This window comes from Bufo gargarizans, chromosome 3 (genome assembly GCF_014858855.1).
Source record: "Bufo gargarizans isolate SCDJY-AF-19 chromosome 3, ASM1485885v1, whole genome shotgun sequence".
Taxonomy (NCBI): Eukaryota; Metazoa; Chordata; class Amphibia; order Anura; family Bufonidae; genus Bufo; species Bufo gargarizans.
In genome coordinates this window covers 551,380,591-551,407,692 of record NC_058082.1, presented here as the reverse complement: position 1 = coordinate 551,407,692, position 27,102 = coordinate 551,380,591, and the positions used below count along the sequence as shown (strand labels likewise).

Here is a 27,102-nt window from a genome sequence, read left to right as displayed (position 1 = left end):
CGGTTGATGACGTAGGACGGCGCAGGGAGCTCTCGCGCGAAGTTTAAACCTGTCAGACGGCGGCGGTTTTGAGGGAGGCCGATGAGGGGAACCGGGAGCTGGAGGAGGTGAACACCGGGGGGAGAAGGACGAGGCCTGAGGGGGATGGCGGGCCGGAGCTGACCATTCTATAGGAGGAGGGGAGGGATAACCCCACTAGGGGAGATCTTGGGGGGATGGTTCAGTCCAGTGCTGACGTCATCTGCCCAGTGAGCTCCATCCTGTGGCTACACTACAACTCCCAGCATGGTGCCTCTGGCAGTAAAGACATGCTGGGAGTTGTAGTTCAGCCAGAGTCCCATTCCGTAGATCAGGGTTATAAAGCGATGTCACAAGACGTGTCCTCATCTCCACTTGTGTCCTCCTCAGGTCCGGCTGTGCCTGGGGCCCCTCGTCCTGATATTATGTCCTCTGGGGTGTGGTCTGAGGGGCCCGGGTCTGAAGATGACGCTCACGTGAAGCGCTCTCCGCGTCGATGCGACCGGGCGCTGACGGGACGGTAACCGCTGCCATGCAAAAGCCACACAATGCGCCGGCTGCAAAAGCCAACCTGGCCACCATCTTGTTTGGAGGGTTGACGGCAAAGGAAAACGATCCCAAGATGGCGGCGTCAGGCTCGAAGGGAGCCCTGGGCCCCCACAACAGCCGCAAACGTACCCGGCCCCGCTCCCTGTCCAGCCCCGGGTCTGAGGACTCTGCGAGCCCCTCCAGCTGTAAGAAAGCCGCTCTCCAATCACACCGCAAGCCCCGACCTCCCAACTGCAGAACTTCTCCGAGGCTCCGGAGCGCGGGCCCCGGGGGGGCGGCAGACACCAGCGCCACCGACTATATCCTGTTCAGCCCCGCGCAGCAGGCGTCCATACTGGAGAAGCGGAGCAGGCAGCAGCCGAGCGCCAGCCCCTCCGTGTCAGTCCTGGCGCCCCCTTGTGGTCTGGACCGCTCGTTACTGGACGGCAGCCTGTCTGCAACCGGTGAGTATGCCACGGTCCTGATGGGGGGCGTCACCAATGGCGTCTGATGCGGACTCCTCTCCGCTGTCTCCCGCAGGTCAGAGGCCCCACATGGCGCTGCCGGCAGAGCTGGCGGACAAGCTCCTCCTGGAGAGCTGGGGGCTGCCCCGAGCCGTCCTGGACAAGTACGCCAGCCTGGGGGTGCTGCAGATGTTTGAGTGGCAGGCCGAGTGTCTGATGCAGGGCCAGGTGCTGGCCGGGAAGAACCTGGTCTATTCTGGTGAGTGTAGTCCGCCACCTCGCCCCTCCCCCGCTTACTGTGCATTATTTCCCGGGTACATGAGGGAAGTGCTACTTGTGTAATTGTCCTGTGACCGGACTTGTCTCCTCAGCTCCTACGAGCGCTGGGAAGACTCTGGTGGCCGAACTGCTGCTCCTGAAGAGAGTCCTGGAGACGCGGAAGAAAGCCATCTTCATCCTGCCCTTCGTCTCCGTAGCCAAAGAGAAGACTTATTACCTCCAGGTACCGAAACCAGCCGATCCTCAGAGGACAGAGCTGTGCCGCCCCCTACAGGTCACAGTCGGCTGTACTGAGCGATCAGGAGGTGACGGGCCCCCAGAGATCTGCAGGTTCTCAGTTACATAGAGATCAGCAGGTGGCGGGCCCCCAGAGATCGGCCGGTGCTCGGTTATGTAGAGCTCTAATGGTGCCGGGCCCCCAGAGATCTGCAGGTGCCTGACTGTTCCGGGCCCCTAATGATCAGGAGGCACTCGGTTACATAGAGATCAGTAGGTGTCGGGCCCCCAGAGTTCTGCAGGTTCTCTGTTACATAGAGATCCACAGGGGTCGGGCCCCCAGAGATCTGCTGGTTATGTAGAGCTCTGCAGGTGCCGGGCCCCCAGAGATCGGCCGGTGCTCGGTTATGTAGAGCTCTGCAGGTGCCGGACCACCAGAGATCGGCCGGTGCTCGGTTATGTAGAGCTCTGCAGGTGCCGGACCACCCGAGGTCGGCCGGTGCTCGGTTATGTAGAGCTCTGCAGGTGCCGGACCACCCGAGGTCGGCCGGTGCTCGGTTATGTAGAGCTCTGCAGGTGCCGGACCACCCGAGGTCGGCCGGTGCTCGGTTATGTAGAGCTCTGCAGGTGCCGGACCACCCGAGGTCGGCCGGTGCTCGGTTATGTAGAGCTCTGCAGGTGCCGGACCACCCGAGGTCGGCCGGTGCTCGGTTATGTAGAGCTCTGCAGGTGCCGGACCACCAGAGATCGGCCGGTGCTCGGTTATGTAGAGCTCTGCAGGTGCCGGACCACCCGAGGTCGGCCGGTGCTCGGTTATGTAGAGCTCTGCAGGTGCCGGACCACCCGAGGTCGGCCGGTGCTCGGTTATGTAGAGCTCTGCAGGTGCCGGACCACCCGAGGTCGGCCGGTGCTCGGTTATGTAGAGCTCTGCAGGTGCCGGACCACCCGAGGTCGGCCGGTGCTCGGTTATGTAGAGCTCTGCAGGTGCCGGACCACCCGAGGTCGGCCGGTGCTCGGTTACGTAGAGCTCTGCAGGTGCCGGACCACCCGAGGTCGGCCGGTGCTCGGTTACATAGAGCTCTGTCTTGTCTTTCAGAACCTCTTCCAGGAGGTGGGGGTCCGGGTCGGCGGGTACATGGGCAGCTCCGCTCCGGCCGGCGGTTTCACCTCTCTGGATGTCGCCGTCTGCACCATCGAGAAGGCAAATGGTCTGGTGAACCGACTGATTGAGGAGAACAGGATCGACCTGCTGGGTGCGTCCCCTCCTCTGCTGCAAGATGACGTGATGATGGGGGTTGTCTCTTTCAGTGGAGAAGATGTTGAGGGTCTTTCGTCCTCCATTAGGGTCTTACTGTATTTGCTCCAAAGTCTCTCTCACTGGTGATGATGGGTGTGATGTCTGTCCTCCTGCTCTGATGATGATGGGTGTTGTGCTCTTCTGCTCAGATGATGATGGGTGTGATGTCTGTCCTCTTGCTCTGATGATGATGGGTGTTGTGCTCCTCTGCTCTGATGATGGGTGTGATGTCTGTCCTCTTGCTCTGATGATGATGGGTGTTGTGCTCTCCTGCTCTGATGATGATGGGTGTTGTGCTCTTCTGCTCTGTTGATGATGGGGGTTGTGATGTCTCTCCTCCTGCTCTGATGATGATGGGGGTTGTGATGTCTCTCATCCTGTTTTGATGATGATGGGTGTGATGTCTCTCCTCCTGCTCTGATGATGATGGGTGTTGTGCTCTTCTGCTCTGATTGATGATGGGTGTTGTGCTCTTCTGCTCTGATGATGATGGGTGTTGTGCTCTTCTGCTCTGATGATGATGGGTGTTGTGCTCTTCTGCTCTGATGATGATGGGTGTTGTGCTCTTCTGCTCTGATTGATGATGGGTGTTGTGCTCTTCTGCTCTGTTGATGATGGGGGTTGTGATGTCTCTCCTCCTGCTCTGATGATGATGGGGGTTGTGATGTCTCTCATCCTGTTTTGATGATGATGGGTGTGATGTCTCTCCTCCTGCTCTGATTGATGATGGGTGTTGTGCTCTTCTGCTCTGATGATGATGGGTGTTGTGCTCTTCTGCTCTGATGATGATGGGTGTTGTGCTCTTCTGCTCTGATGATGATGGGTGTTGTGCTCTTCTGCTCTGATTGATGATGGGTGTTGTGCTCTTCTGCTCTGATGGGTGTGATGTCTCTCCTCCTGCTCTGTTGATGATGGGGGTTGTGATGTCTCTCCTCCTGCTCTGATGATGATGGGGGTTGTGCTCTCGTGTCTCAGGGATGATGGTGGTGGACGAGCTGCACATGTTGGGGGATTCGCACCGGGGTTACCTGCTGGAGCTTCTCCTCACCAAGATTCAGTATGTGACTCAGAAAACTGCGGCCAAGTGAGTGTTGTAATATCGGATTCTTAGGAGTATAACCCTCATCTTCTATGTAATGATATCCCCCTGGGACCCCATACATATTAGGTGAAGGGCTGTTATAAGGTGTTATAGCGCCGTCTAGGGCCGGAGCCTCTTCTTGGGGGCATTTATTGGGTTTCTGTTGATTTTTTTATTTTTTCGGCACGTTTCAGGAAAAAAGACCCCGGGAAGGCGGTGCAGATCGTCGGGATGAGCGCCACTCTGCCCAATCTCCGCCTGCTGGCGTCCTGGCTCCGCGCTGAGCTGTACCACACTGACTTCCGCCCCGTGCCCCTCAAAGAACGAGTCAAAATCAGCAAAACTTTATATGATTCATCCATGAACCCCGTGCGGGAGCTTCAGCCTCTAATTCACGTGAAGGTAAGAAATGAGATCTAATAGTGGGGGCGCGGGGGTGGTATGTACGGTGGGGGCGCGGGGGTGGTATGTACGGTGGGGGCGCGGGGGTGGTATGTACGGTGGGGGCGCGGGGGTGGTATGTACGGTGGGGGCGCGGGGGTGGTATGTACGGTGGGGGCGCGGGGGTGGTATGTACGTGGGGGCGCGGGGGTGGTATGTACGGTGGGGCGGGGTGTATGGTACGTGGGGGCTCGGGGGTGGTATGTACGGTGGGGGCGCGGGGGTGGTATGTAACGGTGGGGGCGCGGGGGTGGTATGTACGGTGGGGGCGCGGGGGTGGTATGTACGGTGGGGCGCGGGGGTGGTATGTACGGTGGGGGCGCGGGGGTGGTATGTACGGTGGGGGCGCGGGGGTGGTATGTACGGTGGGGGGCGCGGGGGTGGTAGGTACGGTGGGGGCGCGGGGGTGGTATGTACGGTGGGGGCGCGGGGGTGGTATGTACGGTGGGGGCGCGGGGGTGGTATGTACGGTGGGGCGCGGGGGTGGTATGTACGGTGGGGGCGGCGGGGGTGGTATGTACGGTGGGGGCGCGGGGGTGGTATGTACGGTGGGGGCGCGGGGGGTGGTATGTACGGTGGGGGCGCGGGGGGTGGTATGTACGGTGGGGGCGCGGGGGTGGTATGTACGGTGGGGGCGCGGGGGGTGGTATGTACGGTGGGGGCGCGGGGGTGGTATGTACGGTGGGGGCGCGGGGGGTGGTATGTACGGTGGGGGCGCGGGGGTGGTATGTACGGTGGGGGCGCGGGGGTGGTATGTACGGTGGGGGCGCGGGGGTGGTATGTACGGTGGGGGCGCGGGGGGTGTATGTACGGTGGGGGCGCGGGGTGGTATGTACGGTGGGGGCGCGGGGGTGGTATGTACGGTGGGGGCGCGGGGGGTGGTATGTACGGTGGGGGCGGGGGGTGGTATGTACGGTGGGGGCGCGGGGGTGGTATGTACGGTGGGGGGAGGGGGTGGTATGTACGGTGGGGGGGGAGGGGTGGTATGTACGGTGGGGGGGGAGGGGTGGTATGTACGGTGGGGGGGGAGGGGTGGTATGTACGGTGGGGGGGGGAGGGGTGGTATGTACGGTGGGGGGGGGAGGGGTGGTATGTACGGTGGGGGGGGGAGGGGTGGTATGTACGGTGGGGGGGGGAGGGGTGGTATGTACGGTGGGGGGGGGGAGGGGGTGGTATGTACGGTGGGGGGGGGAGGGGTGGTATGTACGGTGGGGGGGGGAGGGGGTGGTATGTACGGTGGGGGGGGAGGGGGGTGGTATGTACGGTGGGGGGGGAGGGGGTGGTATGTACGGTGGGGGGGGGGGGTGGTATGTACGGTGGGGGGGGGGGTGGTATGTACGGTGGGGGGGGGAGGGGGTGGTATGTACGGTGGGGGGGGGAGGGGGTGGTATGTACGGTGGGGGGGGGGAGGGGGTGGTATGTACGGTGGGGGGGGGAGGGGTGGTATGTACGGTGGGGGGGGGGGGTGGTATGTACGGTGGGGGGGAGGGGGTGGTATGTACGGTGGGGGGGGGGGGGTGGTATGTACGGTGGGGGGGGGGAGGGGGTGGTATATAGAGTGGCGAAAAAGCTGTAGTGAAGGAAATCCTCGTACTGGTGACTGAGTTATAACCTCCCTTCTGATCCTCGGCTGTGTCATGTGACCAGCAATCAAAATGGAGTCAAACACATTAATGACCTCACAGACTGTTATAATCTGCATTCCGTATAACCCTAAGGGCTCACACACGCAAACGTATTTTTATTCAGTTTCTGTTCCGTTTTTTTTATAGGTCCGTATGCAGAACCATTTATTTCATTGGATCTGAAAAAAATATATAATTCTGTTTCTGTATGTCCGCCCCGCAAAAAATATAGAACATGTCCTGTTCTTGTCCGTTTTACGGACAAGGGCGGGCATTGTTACATTGTTTTTTTGCAGATCCGTGTTTTGTGTCAGAGAATGGTATTACTATGTTTATACCTTTGAAAATAGACAATGTATTGACTCAAATAAATAAATAAACTACAGTGGGGCGGGGGCTAATACTAGGCGCGCAGTGGGGCGGGGCTAATACTAGGCGCGCAGTGGGGGGGGCCAATACTAGGGGCGCAGTGGGGGGGGCTAATACTAGGCGCGCAGTGGGGGGGCTAATACTAGGCGCGCAGTGGGGGGGCTAATACTAGGCGCGCAGTGGGGCGGGGGCTAATACTAGGCGCGCAGTGGGGCGAGGGCCAATACTAGGCGCGCAGTGGGGCGGGGGCCAATACTAGGGGCGCAGTGGGGGGGCCAATACTAGGGGCGCAGTGGGGGGGCTAATACTAGGCGCGCAGTGGGGCGGGGGCCAATACTAGGCGCGCAGTGGGGCGGGGGCCAATACTAGGCGCGCAGTGGGGCGGGGGCCAATACTAGGCGCGCAGTGGGGCGGGGGCTAATAGAGCAGTCTCACTGACGTCTCCATTCCTCTCGCAGGGGGACGACGACCACATCGTCAGCCTGTGCTACGAGACCGTCCAGGGGGGTCATTCCATCTTAATTTTCTGCCCGTCCAAGAACTGGTGTGAGAAGTTGGCCGATACGATTGCCCGTGAGTTCTACAACCTGTATCGCCGGGCGCTGCAGGAGTCAGCAGGTAAGATGAGGACGGGGGCTGGTGAATGTACGCTGCGTGGTCCGGGCTTTAGAACCGCCCCGGTATTAATTTAGGGGGTTGATTTTTAAAGCTTCTGCAATCTAGCGGGGGCAGGTGGGGGTCGGAGACAGCCGGGGCCCCTGAGGGGCCTATAATGACTTCTGTCTTCAGTGGTCTACGTAGTGATCAGTGACCAAATAAAAATGTTGTGGATCGAAAAATACCCCCCAATATTCACCCCTCCCCCGCAGACACGGGGGGCAGCGAGGGGTACGGCATTCGCACTGGGTGAATTGGAGGAAAACCGTATCCAAAATCGTCACCCCCTGGGCTGCAAATATTATATGATACGACCGTTACACGACACCTGCTGCCCGGATCGCAGCGTCTTCCGGGAAAATCCTGCGTCGTGAGATAAGAATCCAAGATTTATTCATTCAGCGCAGCAATCTCCACAATGTGTACGAAGGGCAAGGATCGGGTGACGCGGTTCTGAACTGGGTCCTGGCGCTATGCGCATGGACAGGCGTTCGTCCACCCTGCGCCCGTGATTTCCGTAAAAAATGCTTAATTATTAAAAACAAGAGAAACTCGTAAGAATGAGAATATCCCCGGAGACTCGCGGTTCGGTAGCGCCCGTCCCCAATCCCCTCCCCGTAATGGACGATTAACTCTCTCAATGCCATGAAAGGTTTAAAAAAAAATAAAATGCTTAGAAACATGACCTGAGTTGCAAAAAATATACTAAACTGTATCCTGGGAAAAAAAAGATTTAGGGGGTCATTTATAAAACTAGGCGTATTTCTGGCGCAGATTGTAGCGCAAAGGTCGACTTCTCCCCGCTCACGCAGGTAAAAAAAAGTGGGTGGGGAAGGGGACAGCCAGCAGTCCCATCTCATTTACCCCCGCCGATCAGCTGTCTGAGAAGGCACCGGGTCTCCTGTGAGCGTTGCGGCTTTCCTCGGCCAAGCGATGACGCGTTCGTCGGTCTCGTACCCCAGGCAAGTGAATGGGGCTGAGTGCAATACCAAGCACAACCATTAAACAATGGCCGGCGCTGTGCTTGGTGAGCTCACAGGAGCGCTGCCGCTTTCTCATACAGCTGATCGCGGGGGGTCCCCGGTATCGGACCCCACCGATCGGATACTGATGGCCTGTCCTGAGGATGGGTCATCAGTATTAAAATCTTGGAAAACCCTTTTAAAAAGTTCAAACCTACTGCTTGATGAGGCGCTCTTTTACTATTTTTGTCTAATTGATTACAAAGTTGAAAAAAAAAAAAGTGCAAAAAAGTATCAGCTCAATTAGGACAGAACTCTTGACATTAAATGGTTAATACAATGCCCATTACCTCTGCATGGCACCTGTCATTCACAAAGCCTCCACTAGATGGCAGCTCGGCCACATTCCCGTCTTCTGCGTTCTTCTCACCAGTCTTGGAAAAGGTAAAATGTGAGAGCTTTGCGTTACTGCCCTGCGCCGGACGAAGGGTTAACATATAATAATACCGCTGCGTACTATTCTGTGTCATGTGAGAAATCCCATCTGTCTCCCTAGATGGTAGATTGGAGCCAAGCGTCTCCCCTGTGGTCCTGGATAAGGACGGCATACGGGACGTGGTGGGTCAGCTGAAGCGATGTCCGGCTGGACTGGACACCGTTCTTGGACGCACCGTTCCCTGGGGTGTGGCCTTCCATCACGCCGGTACTTACCGCTGTAAATCGTGATTATACTGACCGCCATACAGGTCACGTCTGTGGTCCTTCAGTCATGTCCATTGTGTGTCCGCAGGGCTGACCTTCGATGAACGGGACGTGGTAGAAGGCGCCTTTCGGCAGGGTATTGTCCGTGTCCTCGCTGCGACTTCCACCTTGTCGTCCGGGGTCAACCTTCCTGCCCGACGAGTCATCATTCGGAGCCCACTCTTTAACGGGCGACTCCTGGACATTCTGACTTATAAGCAGATGGCTGGAAGAGCCGGACGCAAAGGGGTTGACACTGAAGGTGAGTGCGGGGGTGGGGTGGCCTAGTAAGCAGCACTGTCGGGTGAGTGCAGCCTGTTCCTCTCTGTTGTCATCCTGGATACTTGTCATGACACAAGGCGATGGACACCTTCATGGGCAATTTTAAGCTAAAAATCATTTGGTCTTTATTAAAAATGTTGAGCCCCTTTCTCTGTACAGGGCTGAGATTCTCTAGTAGCAGGCTCTGTATTTTTACTGTGTTCAGTCAGTCAGCTCCTTATCTCTGATCTCCTGACCTCCTAAACACTCATTATAACTCAGTTCTTGTCTTACTGATAAGATGGCTTAAAGGGGTTATCCAATGCTAAAAATGCTCCCCACTATACCCAGGCCCCTCCTATAGATCATACTTCACCCCGCTCCGCAGCATCCTCATCACTCCGGATCCCTGCAAGGCCAACGCTGCATCTCCCAGTTGCACGGATCGAAACATCTGGCGACAGGGTGCAGCCATTAGCCGGCTGCGAATGTGATCTGGGTGACGTCCCTCGTGGTGCAGGGGGCTGGAACGGATGAAGATTTTTAATAAAGACCAATTGAAAAAATGATTTTTAGCTCAAAATGTGTAAAAAGCAAAAATTTCAGCTTAAGGTGTACATAGCCTTTAAATGGGGTTTTCCAGGACTGCTATACTGATGGCCTACTGTCAGGATAGGCCAATGATATCTGATCGGTGGGAGTCTGACTTCAGGGTCCACGGTGTTCTGTGATGTCACTGGCCTAGGAAGAGGCCACGGCGCTCACCGAACCAACCTCTTCAGCTGATCGGCGGGGGTGTCGGGAGTCGGACCCCACCAATCAGATATTGATGTCCTACTTTAAGGATAGGTCATCAGTATTATACACCCGGAGAACCCCTTTAACCTTCATTTACACGAGATCCAGATAGAAGCAGGACGGGCCCGGTCTCACGCTTCCGTCCTCCGCAGGGGAGAGTATCCTCGTATGTAAGCCGGTGGAGAGGTCGAAGGGGATCAGTTTGCTGCAGGGGGCCCTGAAGCCGGTCCAGAGCTGCCTGATGCGGAAAGAAGGTGCCGGAGTCACGGGGAGCATGATCCGCGCTATTCTGGAGGTCAGAGGCGTAATGACGCATTTGGTATTGGGCTATCACCCCTCCCTATCAAAGGACCCCCTGATTATAATCACCGGGTTTACACTTATTATAGTCACTTCATCCCCTGCCCTAGATAGATCGGGCCTATATACTTTTTTTTTTTTTTTTTCATCCTGAGCCTCCTGATTCCTGTGTCAGGTTCCAGCACTGTTGGCCGTCACTTACATAGACAGGGCAGTAGTCGTGATGAACCCTATGGGGGCCCCTGTAGGACATGTGGCCCGCAGAGTCCAGGTACGTGAGGAATCATTGATTGTGCTTTGTGCCCCAGATCATAGTTGGCGGGGTGGCAGACACGCCCCATGATGTCCGCACCTACGCCTCCTGTACCCTGTTGGCTACAAGCCTGAAAGAAGAGGAGGAGGAGGAGGAGGACGGCGGCGATCCGGAGCGCAGGGACCACGGAGCTATCGAGGCGTGCGTGGACTGGCTGCTGAGAAATGAGTTCATACAGGTAGTGGAGGAGGAGCCGGACGGAAGGAGAGGTAATTACCGCCATGACACACACACCCCTCCCCCTCCCTGGGGGCTCCGTAAAATCATGATTACCCCCCCCCCCAGGGGCTGATAGTTACCGTGTATAATATATGGGGTAAAAGCCCAGAATGGGGGTCATCATGTAATTCTCTTTGCAGCTGAGGTTTACCGCCCCACGAAGCTCGGCTCCGCCACCCTCTCGTCCTCGCTGTCGCCCTCCGAGGCTCTGGGCATTTTTGCAGACCTTCAGAGAGCTATGAAGGGCTTTGTCCTGGAGAACGACCTGCACATCCTGTATCTGGTGGGTGATCACGTGACCGCGGTTAGCATCCCACGTGTCCGCCGTGTGATACTGAGCCGCTGTTTTGTCTCGCGTTGGTTCAGGTCACCCCTGTGTATGAAGAGTGGGCGACCATTGACTGGTATCAGTTCTTCTGTCTCTGGGAAAAACTCTCCGTGTCCATGAAACGCGTGGCCGAGATGGTGGGGATCGAGGAAGGTTTTCTGGCCCGATCTGTAAAGGGTAAAATCATCGCCAAAAACGACCGCCAGCAGCGCCAGATCGCCATCCATAAGAGGTGACTCCACGACATCTGCTGTGCGGCCCCTGACTGGCATTGACCGCCGCCTCCTATGCTCTATGTTGTAGACCCGACCCAGTTATTTTTTTGCTTTATCCCCCCAGGTTCTACACGAGTCTCGTGCTCTTGGATTTAATCAGTGAAGTCCCGTTGTCAGAATTAACCAAAAAGCATGGCTGCAGCCGGGGTCAGCTCCAGTCCCTGCAACAGTCCTCGGCTACCTACGCAGGTGGGTTACCATGAGGTAGGAGCAGTACAGCTTCATGGTTAGGCAGGTGCAGCAGAGCTGAGTGTGTCAATAAAGGGGCGGATTGGCCATAGGCCCTTCATTGAAACTGCCCAGTGGGCCGATGCCCAGGAGGCCACTCAAACCCTCTTGATGGCGGCAGGCCAGGTACACAATGATGCTCAGCGGCTGCAGGTCCCTCCTGAACTCCGCATGGCGGTGATACAGTTGAATACTGGGGCTGGGGCGGCACTATTTTGTGCTGTCCTGTGGTATTTGGTTCTGGTTGTTTTGACCTATCTTCTTTTTCTGTCAGTTTGAACTCTCCTACAACACGGGGGCCACTTTTAGTTTTTTCCCAGGGCCACTTTAAGTTACCAATCCGCCCCTGTTTCCACCTCTTTGGAACGGGGCGACCAGAAATGGAAACGGCGGCTGCGCATGTTCCGCTCTCTTCATTCACTTCAGCGGCGCCTCTGAAAACAGTCAAATCGGGGGCCATAAAATTCCCAGATGGAACATCCCCCTTGGATTGCACTGTGCAGTAGCTCTGACTGCAGTCCCATGTAAAAACTGTGTTTTGTTACAATGTGTCATCCTGCATCGTGTCTTTAAGGTATGGTAACCGTGTTCAGTAATCGACTGGGGTGGCACAATATGGAGCTTCTTCTCTCCCAGTTCCAGAGCCGGCTCACATTTGGCGTACAGCGAGAGCTCTGTGACCTTGTCCGCCTGGATTTGCTGAATGCACAGAGGGCGAGAGCTCTTTACAATGCCGGATTCATTACTGTCAGCGTGCTGGCAAGAGGAAATGTCAGTGATGTGGAGACGGCCCTGAAGAACGCCGTGCCCTTTAAGAGGTAATGGACTCTGTATTCTGAGCTGTATACCGCACTCCATGTGCAAGAATATAACTACTATAATACTGCTCCTGTGTACAAGAATATAACTACTATAATACTGCCTCCTATGTGCAAGAATATAACTACTATAATACTGCTCCTATGTACAAGAATATAACTGCTATATACTGCTCCTATGTAAATAACTGCTATAATACTGCTCCTATGTACAAGAATATAACTACTATAATACTGCTCCTATGTACAAGAATATAACTACTATAATACTGCTCCTATGTGCAAGAATATAACTACTATAATACTGCCCCTGTATACAAGAATATAACTACTATAATACTGCTCCTATGTACAGGAATATAACTACTATAATACTGCTCCTATGTACAGGAATATAACTACTATAATACTGCCCCTATGTACAAGAATATAACTACTATAATACTGCCCCTGTATACAAGAATATAACTACTATAATACTGCCTCCTATGTACAGGAATATAACTACTATAATACTGCTCCTATGTACAGGAATATAACTACTATAATACTGCCCCTATGTACAAGAATATAACTACTATAATACTGCTCCTATGTACAAGAATATAACTACTATAATACTGCCTCCTATGTACAAGAATATAACTACTATAATACTGCTCCTATGTACAAGAATATAACTACTATAATACTGCTCCTATGTACAAGAATATAACTACTATAATACTGCTCCTATGTACAGGAATATAATACTATAATACTGCTCCTATGTACAGGAATATAACTACTATAATACTGCTCCTATGTACAAGAATATAACTACTATAATACTGCTCCTATGTACAGGAATATAACTACTATAATACTGCCTCCTATGTACAAGAATATAACTACTATAATACTGCTCCTATGTACAAGAATATAACTACTATAATACTGCCTCCTATGTACAAGAATATAACTACTATAATACTGCTCCTATGTACAGGAATATAACTACTATAATACTGCCTCCTATGTACAAGAATATAACTGCTATAATACTGCCTCCTATGTACAAGAATATAACTACTATAATACTGCTCCTATGTACAAGAATATAACTACTATAATACTGCTCCTATGTATAAGAATATAACTACTATAATACTGCTCCTGTGTACAAGAATATAACTACTATAATACTGCTCCTATGTACAAGAATATAACTACTATAATACTGCTCCTATGTACAGGAATATAACTACTATAATACTGCCTCCTATGTACAAGAATAGAACTACTATAATACTGCTCCTATGTACAAGAATATAACTACTATAATACTGCCCCTATGTACAAGAATATAACTACTATAATACTGCTCCTATGTACAAGAATATAACTACTATAATACTGCCCCTATGTACAAGAATATAACTACTATAATACTGCCTCCTATGTACAAGAATATAGCTACTATAATACTGCTCCTATGTACAAGAATATAACTACTATAATACTGCTCCTATGTACAAGAATATAACTACTATAATACTGCTCCTATGTACAGGAATATATCTACTATAATACTGCCTCCTATGTACAAGAATATAACTACTATAATACTGCTCCTATGTACAAGAATATAACTACTATAATACTGCTCCTATGTACAGGAATATAACTACTATAATACTGCTCCTATGTACAAGGATATAACTACTATAATACTGCCTCCTATGTACAAGAATATAACTACTATAATACTGCTCCTATGTACAAGAATATAACTACTATAATACTGCTCCTATGTGCAAGAATATAACTACTATAATACTGCTCCTATGTACAAGAATATAACTACTATAATACTGCTCCTATGTACAAGAATATAACTACTATAATACTGCTCCTATGTACAAGCATATAACTACTATAATACTGCTCCTATGTACAAGAATATAACTACTATAATACTGCCCCTATGTACAGGAATAAAACTACTATAATACTGCTCCTATGTACAAGAATATAACTACTATAATACTGCTCCTATGTACAAGACTATAACTACTATAATACTGGTCCTATGTACAAGACTATAACTACTATAATACTGCTCCTATGTACAGGAATATAACCACTATAATACTGCTCCTATGTACAAGAATATAACTACTATAATACTGCTCCTATGTACAGGAATATAACTACTATAATACTGCCTCCTATGTACAAGAATATAACTACTATAATACTGCTCCTATGTACAAGAATATAACTACTATAATACTGCTCCTATGTACAAGAATATAACTACTATAATACTGCTCCTATGTACTGGAATATAACTACTATAATACTGCTCCTATGTACAATAATATAACTACTATAATACTGCTCCTATGTACAGGAATATAACTACTATAATACTGCCCCTATGTACAAGAATATAACTACTATAATACTGTTCCTGTGTACAAGAATATAACTACTATAATACTGCTCCTATGTACAAGAATATAACTACTATAATACTGCCTCCTATGTACAAGAATATAGCTGCTATAATACTGCTCCTATGTACAAGAATATAACTACTATAATACTGCCTCCTATGTGCAAGAATATAACTACTATAATACTGCCTCCTATGTACAAGAATATAACTACTATAATACTGCCTCCTATGTACAAGAATATAACTACTATAATACTGCCTCCTATGTGCAAGAATATAACTACTATAATACTGCCTCCTATGTGCAAGAATATAACTGCTATAATACTGCTCTTATGTACAATAATATAACTACTATAATACTGCTCCTATGTACAAGAATATAACTACTATAATACTGCTCCTATGTACAAGAATATAACTACTATAATACTGCTCCTATGTACAAGAATATAACTACTATAATACTGCTCCTGTGTACAAGAATATAACTACTATAATACTGGTAGATTTTGCTTCTGTGGATTTACTTTCGGTTTATATTAGGTCTTCTGTCCTCGGTATCTCGTGGACGGTTGCTGAGGATCGGGTCTCCTGTCGCTCGCAGTTTTCGCTATTATGTCTCGCAGGAGACCCCGCAGCTGCTGTTCCTGGACGTGTTGATTACTGGAGATGGGGGGGGGGGGGGGCTCCAAATCCTGCTGCATAATTGAGACAGGTTGGCTGTTCCGGGGCTGATTAGAGCTGCGCTCACGTTACGGCAGGGACGGAGGGGGATGTGGTGCTGCAGATGGTCGTCTGTAACAAACTCATCCCAGCCTCTCCGGTGGCGGCTCAGACTTGCGGCTTGTGCTGTGTAATTAGCAGGGGGACGCACTCCGCACGGCTGGACCGGCTGGATCTGCCGCGGATTATCCCCAAATCCATTTTAATAGCGGAATTTAATCTCCATATTTTGCAGAACACTTTTTGGCTTCAAATATCAATCAGACGCGCGCGCCGCCATATCGCTCCCTGTGGGTCGGAGCGTGTCCTCTCTGTGACTAGTTTCTCTCATTACATCTTCTTACTAAGTCGTAAACTTTTTGCTCTACTGACCTCATCCTCCTGGTCTTCTGCTCCATTCACCTCCAGAGCTGCACTTTCTATAGCTTTCAGTGCACCAGAGCTGAGAGTTTCATGTCATCTACATATCAGACTGTATTCCAACCTGGAGTTTAAACCAGCAGGGGGCAGCATGGAGCTGTAAGATGGGACTGCTCCTTTCACAGACCAGCAGAATTGTGGCTGCAGGTTTAAATGTGACTAGAGAATGACATGTATGAAGCTGTGGTTGGGAGTTAGATTTATTTTATTTTATTTTTTGCTGCTTTGTTTCATGAGTTGTTTTTTTTGTTTTGCTTTTGTCCTCTAGTTCCCGCAGAGCCGTCGATGAAGACGAGGAAGCTGCTCAGGAACGCCGAGCCGCCCGATGCATCTGGATTTCTGGGAAGAAGGGCCTCACGGAGCGGGAGGCATCGGAGCTTATTGTGGAGGAGGCGCGGAGGCTGTTGAAGGAGGACCTGGCCATGATGGGGATCCGCTGGAATCCAGATACAAGCCTAGAGCCCAGCTCACCCCTCGACAAGAGCTCAGAATCCACCTCTGAGCTACAAGAGAAGGCCTCGACCACTGCCAGGAAATGTTCGGAGATTAACCCACTCCTGACTGTGGAGGGCACAGGCCCACAGAGACTGGAGACGGCTGATAATGCCAGGTCCCAGAGTAAGGAGGCTACCGGCCAGTCCTCCGATGCCACATGTGCCGGGAACCCGGAGCCAAGTCCTGAAAATGTTGTACTGAAGAGTAAGGAGAACATCCCAGAACATCACTCAGGAAAAGCTCAGGTTCATCCCAGAGAGATAAGTGCTGGCATCTCTATAGATACCGGATTCTCAAGTGTGGCCAATAAACGTCCAAATGTCGGGCACCTTAGTGACGGTGGCCCCATTTCCAAAACTAATCAGCTGCAGCCTGACCAAGAAACTGGACGAGTTCCAGGTGACCCATTGCTTATTGGTGAAGGTCCACCATCGAAAGAGAAGAAGGCTGAAGCTTGGGCCCCTAAAACAGGAGAGACGGAAAGCCCAGATACCCAGGTGTTCAGAGTTCCAGACATGAAGCCATCCCCTGCTGCCCAAGTGGTCGAAGCCTCTGCAGTGAGGAACCCTGGTCCTGAGATTATTCCAGTCAACAATCCCGACACCAAAGAAGCTTCAGGTGGAATCATCAACCCCATTGTCTGTACCGCGACCTCTCCTGGCGGCAGCCACTCTCCAGACTTGAACATCGCTTCGAGGACTTTTGAGGACAGTTTCCAGCTGGATTCTCAAACAGAGAAGTTAATTCTGCAGCAGCCCGAACCCAAAAGAGAAGAGGAAGGAGCAGGTACGACACTAGCAGATGTTCTACCTACAGAGAGACTAAGTGTAGCTAGTACTAGACTTGTCGAGGATGTGACTTCTCCAAGTGTTGAGCATCCAGGACAAGCACAAATACAGGAAACTGAGATTTCTGTAAGGAAATCCTTTGGTCCACCCTGTGAGCTCCCGGAAGCTAAAGTCACAGATGGAAGTTCATGGCAGAAGGGAAGTGACCTGTCCCTCACCGATACACAACTTCAGGTCTTGTTCCAGTCCTACCACACACAGGTGAAGAATGAAAAGACAGGTCCAAACGCCAATGTAGCATCTCCTCCAAAGAAAGGCTCCTCTGAAGACGAGGTAAAGGACTCCAGCTTGAACATGAGCGGTAGCTTCCTTTTCGACAGCTTTAACGATGATCTTGGTTTTTGCTCCAAGTTGGAAGAGCCCAATCTTCCTCCTCCATCTGATGGCGAGAAGAAGGAAAAGCTGGAGCCTCCTCAGCAGAAGGCGCAGGCTTCCTTCCCTACAATCCCAGAAAATCAGAGCCTGTCTGTAAAATATGACGAAGGGTCTATCATGTTCTCTCAGCTGGATTCCTTCCAGATGGTGGAGGTTCTAGATCACGTAGAACAACCTCCCACGGAAGAACACACAATTCCTAAATCCCCAGTTCTGGGGGACAAAAATGGGGGCATCAAAGAATTGGTACAAAATGAGGAGATGGTGAAGACTAGGTCAGAGTGGTGTGACCTCTCGTTTAGCTTGACTCAAGGAATGGTGGATATTTTAGATCAGTGGCCGAATGTCACACTGAACATCAGTTGTGACCCCAGAGCTGCAGATTTGGAGCAACGTGTAGTTAATGAGCAAGACATGACCAGAATCTCCAAGGACAGGCCATCTTGTCCAGATCCTGAAGGGGGTCTTCACACTCCCTGTGCCGAACGTCGTTATATAGATCTTAACAACCGCAATTCTACTCCGAATCCAGACTCTGAAAATGAGCGACAACCGGACTCTAGGCCTGAGAGCAGAACCGATGTGATTCCCCCCACACCTCCAAGTGCTTGTAAGTCGAGAGTGACCAGCATGTCCTCCATGAAATCTGGCATCAAGAAACCAAGACTAGAATCCCTGAGCTTCACATCCCAGGACGCAGATGACTTATTTGGTTCACAAGGTGAAGTTCTGGACCATGAGGAGGTGGCGATGGTGGAAGATATTCGAGACTCCTCTGCGGTGGCCGAGGACTTCTCCTTGAAGTTGTCTCAGGAATCCTCTTTGCCTCTTCCTCCATCCAGCTCACAGGACTTCAGTATCATCGATGTGGCCAGTGACTTGACCCTGTTCCAGACATTTCTGAAGGAATGGAAAAACCAGAAGAAGTTTTCCTTATCCTTGGCCTGCGAGCGGAGAACCCGGACATTGTCCTCCAGGTCCTGCATCGGTGGGAGGTTTAAACAAGGTGATTCTTCTTTAGTTGACACCTCTTCTTTTCACTTTATGTGGATTTGATTCCTGAGATTCTCCATTGTTTTCTTAGTTGGTACAGACCAGCGCGTTTCAAAGCGTTTAGCAGCGCAGTAGATGAGGATAATGGTATGTGCCTGGGTATTGTCACCTGTTACTCTTCCCCCTCCATAATTATCTCCTCAGTGCGGTCACCACAGGGACGAGCCAAGGAAGATGATGGCCTCTCCATCCCAGGCTGGGACGACGTGCTGCTGGTGGGACTGGCTGTATGCTGGGGAGGGAAGGACGCCTATTACCTGTCCCTACAGAGTGAGCAGGACCAGTCAGGTATGGGACCGTCCCGCCATACAGCGTAATGCTCAGGTCACGTGCACATTGCAGGCGGCCATATTGTTGACTGCACAGATGTTCTTGTGCTTTCCTTAAAATAGCTGTTGGTCTATAGGCGGCCAGAGGATTGAGAGATATCCCTGAGAATGAGAGGATAGCGCCCCTTGTGGTTGGACTGAGATAGGAGTAATATGAGGGGCTGGGTGATGGCGAGTGTCGGTAAGAAGTGACTGGGTGATGGCGAGTGTCGGTAAGAAGGGACTGGGTGATGGCGAGTGTCGGTAAGAAGTGACTGGGTGATGGCGAGTGTCGGTAAGAAGGGACTGGGCGAGGGCGAGTGTCAGTAAGAAGTGACTGGGTGATGGCGAGTGTCGGTAAGAAGTGACTGGGTGATGGCGAGTGACGGTAAGAAGTGGCTGGGTGATGGCGAGTGCCGGTAAGAAGTGGCTGGGTGATGACGAGTGTCGGTAAGAAGTGACTGGGTGATGGCGCGTGTCGGTAAGAAGGGGCTAGGTGATGGCGAGTGTCGGTAAGAAGTGACTGGGTGATGGCGCGTGTCGGTAAGAAGTGACTGGGTGATGGTGCGTGTCGGTAAGAAGTGACTGGGTGATGGCGAGTGTCGGTAAGAAGTGGCTGGGTGATGGCGAGTGTCGGTAAGAAGTGGCTGGGTGATGGCGAGTGCCGGTAAGAAGTGGCTGGGTGATGGCGAGTGTCGGTAAGAAGTGACTGGGTGATGGCGAGTGTCGGTAAGAAGTGGCTGGGTGATGGCGAGTGTCGGTAAGAAGTGGCTGGGTGATGGCGAGTGTCGGTAAGAAGTGGCTGGGTGATGGCGAGTGTCGGTAAGAAGTGGCTGGGTGATGGCGAGTGTCGGTAAGAAGTGACTGGGTGATGGCGAGTGTCGGTAAGAAGTGACAGAGCCCAGGGTGATTGCAGTATGTTATATGTTCCTGGTATTCCTGCACCCGCTTCATTAAACCTCCAGTTCCTCTTGTTGCAGAGATGAGCTCCAGCCTGGCCGCCCCTCCGCTGGACCAGAACCTGCCCGTCAAGGAGCGGCTGTGGTGTCTGCGGTCCACATTGCAGCAGATGCGCCCCCCAGAGGTCATCATGTATAACTTCATAGAGCAGTACAAGGCTCTGGTCCTGGGCTGCAGAACCTCCATCACTGGACACTTCCAGGACCCGAAGGTAAAGCATCTGCGGCGTCCATGCGGTAAGCGAGCGCTGGTCCTCCGGTGTGGAGCGTCTGTCAGATCTGTGCTCGGTCTACAAGCTCCTTAGATTCTCACACTCGTCTCCGTTCTGGGGCGGCGGCGCCCCCATCATCTGTGGATTTGTGGCTACTGCGCCTTCGTCCTGCTCAGTTCCCCGGATGGATGAGGACGAGCGGCGCCCGCTCTGGACTGCTGCCAGGGTTAGGCCTGAGCTGCTGATCTGTGTCGCAGGTGATTGGATAATCATCGGAGACGGCGTGTCTGCCTGTGATTAACCGCTGTGCGAATACCAGGAGGCCGCATCAGCTGGCGGTCACACACCGCATGTCATCTCCTCCTCGGATATCGAGCTTCAGTGGGTGGGAGCGTTAATCATCAGCCGCCATGATAGAACGACCTGCGGCCCCTGCAGACTAACGCCAGGATGAGCAGATATTGTACAGCTGGGGATTAATGACGCTCGGCTCTTCACACCATTTGAGTAACTTGTCCTCCAGTCACATCCAGAGCTGCTTTCATAATCCTGTTACTTGCACTTGGAGACAGACAGCAGTTTCACTCCTCCCCATTTAGTCACACGACTTAACAGTCATCTCCCACAATGCATTGTTATGGGATAGGAAACTAGAATTGTGACTGCAGCTCTGGATGTAATTGGAGTATAAGACAAGATGAGTCAATCTCAGAATCTTTCAGTGACTAATGGGGGTCAGTATGTACATGACGGCGAGGTCTTGTCTTGTAGGTCGCTTGCTGGTTACTGGATCCAACTTCCAAGCAGCGAACGCTTCACAACATGGTGGCCAACTTCCTGCCTCAAGAGCTCCCCCTGCTGGACGGGGTAAGCAGTGGTCAGGGAGTGCAGAGCCTGGGCCTCAGCGCCAGTAGCGACCAGTCCGGACGCTGCCGAGCGGCCATCGAGTCGGTCCTCGTCTTCAGCATCACGACCTTGTTACAGGGATTATTGGAGAAGGAGAATCTGCAAGGTAAATGTGTAAGACGCCGAGCGCGGGCAGCAGCCGGGGCGGCGCCATCACCGTGTCCTCTCTGTCCTGCAGGGGTCTTCACCGGGGTGGAGATGCCCACACACTACTGCCTGGCGCTGCTGGAGCTGAATGGCATCGGCTTCAGCAGCGAGGAGTGCGAGACACAGAAACACATCATGCAGGCCAAGCTGAACGAGATTGAGGCCCAGGCGTACCAGCTGGCCGGGCACCGCTTCTCCCTCACCAGTGCTGATGATGTCGCCCAGGTACAGTGACAACGAGAGCCACATCTAGAAAACGTACCTTTTAGTATCTTTTATATACTCCAGTCACATCCAGAGCTGCATTCACAATTCTATTATTTTATACCTTTTGCTCCAGTCACATCCAGAGCTGCATTCACAATTCTATTATTTTATACCTTTTGCTCCAGTCACATCCAAAGCTGCATTCACAATTCTATTATGTTATACCTTTTGCTCCAGTCCCATCCAGAGCTGCATTCACAATTCTATTATTTTATACCTTTTGCTCCAGTCACATCCACAATTCTATTATTTTATACCTTTTGCTCCAGTCACATCCAGAGCTGCATTCACAATTCTATTATTATTTTAGGTCTTTTGCTCCAGTCACATCCAGAGCTGCGCTGTTAATGCCTGCGCAGCAGACCCTCTCTGTACTGATTCTGTGCTTGTACCGGACATGCTCTGCTCTGCATTCGGGGCGATGCAGCGTTGCCCCTCGCTCTGTATGGTGGTGTCACGTAGGAGGACGCGCTCCCCCACAATGCTTAGCAGCGATGCTGACTACATGACGAGTTAGGGTTGTGCCTTAACATCTGGCAGAATGCAGCTCTGGATCTGTGTGGAGGCTGAACGCAGGCGCCGCTCGTCTCTGATGCCGTTCTGGTTTGCTCCTTCGCTGTCAGGTTCTGTTCATTGAACTTAAACTGCCCCCCAACGGCGACGTGAAGGGTCCTGGAAACAAGAAGACTTTGGGGTACACCCGGCGGCCGGCGCTGAACGGGCACAGAGTCCGACTCGGCAAGCAGTTCAGCACCACGAAGGTATCATCACCCTCATCATCTCCTGTGTGCGCCCAGATGTGTCAGGCCTGCAGTGATTGTGTCTCTTACCTCCTCAGGATGTTCTGGAGAAGCTGAAGCCGCTGCATCCTCTGCCCGGCCTGATCCTGGAGTGGAAGCGGATCACCAACGCCATGACCAAGGTGGTGTACCCGCTGCAGCGCGAGAAGATCCTGTGCCAGAGCCTGGGCATGGAGCGCATCTACCCCGTGTCCCAGACGCACACCGCCACAGGTAGCGTCTCGTACCCGCCCCTCCCCCACACAACGAGAGGATAAATTAACGGGGGTGGTGAGGAGGCTGGAGCCAATAGTGGGGTGGAGAAGAGGATGGCGGTAAAGTCAGAGTGGGGCAGATGTGAGGGTGGGGAATTTAGGGTGCAGTAGCGATGATGGTGGAATTGGGGGGGCAGCAGTCGTGGTGGTGGTGGAGTCCGGGGGAAGGCGTCAGTTGGGGATGGTGGCCATGGAGATGGGGGTGGCTGCAGTGGTGACCTTAGGGGGGGGATCGTTGAGAGGATCAGTGGTGACCTCCGGGGGGTGGCCATGGAGTTGGGGGGGCAGCAGTGGTGGTTGTGGAGTCGGGGGAACTGGCAGCAGTGGTAAACTCCGGGGGGGGGGCCCATGGAGTTGGGGGGCAGCAGTGGTGGTTGTGGAGGCGGTGAAGACAAGGGGCGGCGGTGGTAGTGGTGGAGTTTGAGGGGTCGCGGTGAAGTCGGGGGCAGCTGAGGTGGGCTCACTATTCACGGAGACCTCTAGGTGACCATCTCGGCCTCTCTCTTCCAGGCAGGGTGAGCTTCACTGAGCCGAATATCCAGAATGTTCCCAAAGACTTTGAGATTGAAATGCCGCGTCTGGTGGGAGAGAGCCCCCCGTCTCAGGCAGTGAGCACGTCCAAGCAGCGGTAAATGACAACCCTCATCATCCACAGTGGCACTATGGCTTTTCTAATACTCCGATGCTGTAGTTTGCTGACAATCCTTCCTGACCTCGCACAGCTGAAGGATTGTTACAGTGTATCTGTGGCAGCAGGGCCAGGCTGGGCTTTCATGATGCATTTGCAACAATCAATGTTTCCATTCACTGACCTCAAGCAGAGATCTTGGAGTTGAGCCAGACCATATGTTAGGAAGTAGCAGAACCTTTCCTTCTACAATCTCCTCGCACATTTGGGGTGTCTGACTCCACGCCTCTCGGCTGCACCATGAGTGGAGTCCTATCATTCACCGGTGCAGGGATGATGAGGGTGATGATTATTTCTGCTGTGTATTGGGGGGATGGGTGGGGATTATTAGGTCTCACTGGCCCTTGCTGTGCGGTTTTAGGGGCGTCCGGACCCTCCCCAGGACACTGGTGCCAGTGGAGCAGATCCCGCAGGATCGGGGGATGTCGTTTTTCGTCAGCATGCGGCACGCCTTCATCCCGTTTTCAGGTAATCCTCATCGGACCCAATGAATATACTGAGGGGCGAATACAGGGCATGGGGGGCTCTGGCTGATGGGAGTTGTACTCCTCCTGCAGGGGGATTAATAGTGGCGGCAGATTACTCTCAGCTGGAGCTGCGGATTCTCGCCCACTTATCCCGGGATCGCCGCCTCATCCACGTATTGAACAGCGGCTCCGACGTCTTCAGGAGCATCGCAGCCGAGTGGAAGATGATTGAGCCGGACGCTGTGACGGACAGTATGAGGCAGCAGGCCAAACAGGTGACGGCCGAGGGGGTCACATCGTGAGGGATGTGGATGATTATTTGTGTGTGCGCCGTACGGGAATCCTCTAACCGCTGAAGGTTTGTCACAGTGTATCAGTGTAATGCTCTGTGAGCCAATCGCGTCAGCCTCTGCAGGTAAGCAAGCAGAGATGTTGAAAATGGCAAGGGGCTGAAATATAAAATTCCTTAGAAAGTTGCAGCTCAGGGCGTAGCACTCGTCAGACTTCATGCGGTTTTATTTTTGCGCCCGTTTATCGCTCTCTTCTCGTCCTTTAGATTTGTTACGGAATCATTTATGGAATGGGGGCAAAATCCCTGGGCGAGCAGATGGGGATCGGGGAAGAGGACGCCGCCTGTTACATAGAGTCCTTCAAGGCCCGGTACACTGGTGAGACCGGAGATAAGTGGCGCCAAAGCGCAGATTGCAGTGGGATCTGTCCTGGGAGTTCTATCCGCCGCCTTGTTCTCAAGATAAACGGCATCATGTGCATCTGGTCCTCGCTGGGATGGGGGGCAGGGCTGACAAGTCTGAGGCTGCATTACCTCTCCGGAGCTGCGGTTCCATCCGTTTTCATGTTTCCAGGTATTCAGCGGTTCCTGAAGGAGACGGTGAAGAATTGCGCTGCCAGAGGCTTTGTACAGACGATCCTGGGTCGGCGCCGCTACCTTCCAGCCATCAAGGATGCAAATCACCACGCGCGGGGTCATGTGAGTGCATCCTGTGCGTTACAGTGTGTCAGTGCTGAACGCAGCAGCACGCGGCTCTGTCCTGCTGATGGCTCTTACCTCCACGTTGTAACAAACCCTCAGCTGTGAGCAGTGTTAGGTCAGGGATCAGCAACCTCCGGCAAGTCAGCTGTTCAGAAACTACAACTCCCAGAATGCTTCATTCACTCCTGTGGGAGTTACAAGAACAGGCGAGCATGTTTGCCTGCTGGGAGTTGTAGTTTCACAGCAGCTGGAGTCCCGAAGGTTACCGATGCCTGTGTTAGGTTAGGGCAGGCTTTCAGCCTTTAAACGAGGAGACTCCCATTCACTGACAGAAAGCAGAGATGTTACAAATGGTGCAGAGACTATTAGTGCATTAAAAAGTGTTTGGGATGATGTCGGAGACTTCCAGTCTTCTGCTGCCAGTTTTGCCGCTTATCACGTTGTTATAATGGCAGCCTCACCAGTCTCCTGGCGGGTGCGAGGTGTAATGTGTCTTTATTCCGCCCGTCAGGCGGAGCGCCAGGCTGTGAACACCACCGTGCAGGGATCGGCCGCCGACATCGTCAAAACGGCAACTGTCAACATCCAGAGACAACTGGAGCAGACCTTCCCCGCCGCGCCCAAGTCCCACGGACACCGACTGCTGGCCCCGGGTACAGGTGTGTGGTGAGCGAGCCCTGGGGTGATGCCAGGCTAAAGAACAGCCCTGCCCCCCCGACGCTCATATATAATGTGGTGCCCACTGGTCATACTGAGCGTTACATTGGCTGCCACCGGCAGTACCTGACAGCCTCGGCCTCTGACCTTCCTACGTTCTGCCGAGACTGTGTCAGTGGGGGGCAGCAGCTCTCAGGCGGTGAAGCCTCCGCCATGTTGCCCGTCCTAGTGCTGGTGCAGCAGCGCTGATGTTATCTTGCGCTGTGGGATTTAGTGGGTTAAACCCCAGAGACGGAGACAGAGATGTGATCTTAGAGCTGATGATGATGATGGGGGTAGCTCCTCGAGGGGTCACATGATCTGGTGCGGGGATGGCCACTTACACGGTATCATCGCTGTCAGCAATAGATGGAACCGGATTCTGCACCCCCTCCCCCGATACAGCCGCTGCTGGTGAGAATAGCACATTATATTCCAGATACATATTCCACACTGCTTATGCTCAACTTAATGGAACCCCAGAACTGCAGTGAAGACTGACACGCATGCAGAGTAATTGAGGAGGTGGATGTATACACCATTCATGTGTGGAAAGTTGGGTGACAACCGCTATGGGCTGCAGTCAGTGGTTGTCACCGTCACATAGCATTATTTGGTGATGGAAACCGCCGAGGCCTTTATGGGGGCGGAGGGCGATTTCTGGGGTATTTTAGCCTTTTTTCCTGTCCTCTCTCTCTTTAGGGAAATCGGTACGAAAAGGGAATCCTTTGCCTCCGAGCCGCGGCGCCTTCTTCATTCTGCAGCTGCATGACGAGTTGCTGTACGAGGCGGCCGAGGACGATGTCATCCAGGTATTGCTGCTCGACACCCCACATGTGCACATGGATCCTGCCTACTGCGGCCCCGGTCAGGATTCATGTACTGAAGCGGGATGGCGTCGGTCACGTGACTGTCTGGTGGTCACATGACTCTCCCGCTGACACAATACATTTTTGATGGTTTCTGCCTTTATGTTGACATCTACTCAGTTCGGACTGATTTGATGTTGGAGGGGGGGGTCATGAATAATGAGCCGCACGGGGGAGCGGAGTCTGTACAGTCCAGTCCCTTTAATCCAGCAATGGGCCCCGACTGGTGGCGGACCGTCAGATATTTGGCGGCTGCGATTCCCGTTGACCTCAATCCGACACTTTTCTCTTCCCGCAGGTGGCGCAGATTATAAAAAGCAAGATGGAGAATGCGGTGAAGTTGTCCGTTACCCTGAAGGTGAAAGTGAAGTTTGGCCCCAGCTGGGGCGACCTGCAGGACTTTGACCTGTAGATGAGACCCCCAAACCCCTCCCCCACAGAGCCGAATCCTGGAAGGAAATTACTTGAAGTCCTAGCAGGATTTATAATATGAATTTTTTGTGACTTTGCACATGTAATGATTTGTGAGGCGGAGCCAGTCCGACCTCTTTTAATCTCCTGTAATAATAATATAATATAATAGTGCAGTGATGATGTCATTAATCTCCTGTAATAATATAGTGCAGTGATGATGTCATTAATCCGCTCGCTCCAGCCACAGCTGCCATCTTTGAGAGGCTGAAAATCGAAATGCCCTCACCAGCCTTTTACATCCGGCAGTCCAGCTACCACTGCTGGGGGCGGTCACAACAGGCGGAGCTTTACAGGGCAGCAGCACAGAGCATTTCAGGACAGGTATTGTGAGAGGTTGTAGATTGGGCTGCTGTCACCCCTGGTCCTTTCACTGTGTAACAGTTTGCTTAAAAGGCTTTTCCAAGACATAAATTGACTAAGGGTACTTTCACACTTGCGTTTTTCTTTTCCGGCGCTGAGTTCCGTCCTAGGGGCTCTATACCGGAA

General features: G+C 52.4%; 1 protein-coding gene across 3 annotated transcripts; it reads left to right on the top strand.

Moving 5' to 3' along the window:
• The first annotated feature begins 56 nt into the window (after positions 1-56).
• Positions 57-27,102, top strand: POLQ (DNA polymerase theta). 3 transcript variants are annotated; one of them, XM_044284120.1, is made up of 31 exons: positions 57-107; positions 409-1,010; positions 1,087-1,269; positions 1,382-1,512; positions 2,602-2,758; positions 3,778-3,886; positions 4,078-4,285; positions 6,777-6,936; positions 8,494-8,640; positions 8,728-8,940; positions 9,890-10,032; positions 10,346-10,559; positions 10,710-10,852; positions 10,936-11,129; positions 11,237-11,361; positions 11,975-12,218; positions 16,076-18,531; positions 18,723-18,866; positions 19,867-20,057; positions 20,829-21,069; positions 21,142-21,335; positions 22,001-22,138; positions 22,216-22,390; positions 22,942-23,059; positions 23,481-23,587; positions 23,677-23,861; positions 24,143-24,254; positions 24,450-24,574; positions 25,089-25,236; positions 25,976-26,085; positions 26,441-27,102. In XM_044284120.1, exons 2-31 carry the CDS (start codon positions 515-517, stop codon positions 26,552-26,554), a joined length of 7,425 nt encoding a protein of 2,474 aa, XP_044140055.1. In that variant the 5' UTR covers positions 57-107; positions 409-514; the 3' UTR covers positions 26,555-27,102. The 3 variants fall into 3 exon arrangements, with proteins under 3 accessions (XP_044140055.1, XP_044140054.1, XP_044140056.1); XM_044284119.1 differs by having other exon boundaries at positions 24,143-24,574; XM_044284121.1 differs by lacking the exons at positions 23,481-23,587; positions 23,677-23,861; positions 24,143-24,254; ... (1 more) ...; positions 25,976-26,085; positions 26,441-27,102 and having other exon boundaries at positions 25,089-25,232.

Excerpts from the sequence above, each read along its gene's own strand:
- POLQ (XM_044284119.1), top strand. The coding sequence starts at position 515 with ATGCGACCGGGCGCTGACGGGACGGTAACCGCTGCCATGCAAAAGCCA. Across the intron at positions 11,362-11,974 it reads GTCCTCGGCTACCTACGCAG|GTATGGTAACCGTGTTCAGT; the intron begins GTGGGTTACCAT and ends CGTGTCTTTAAG. Across the intron at positions 20,058-20,828 it reads GACACTTCCAGGACCCGAAG|GTCGCTTGCTGGTTACTGGA; the intron begins GTAAAGCATCTG and ends CTTGTCTTGTAG.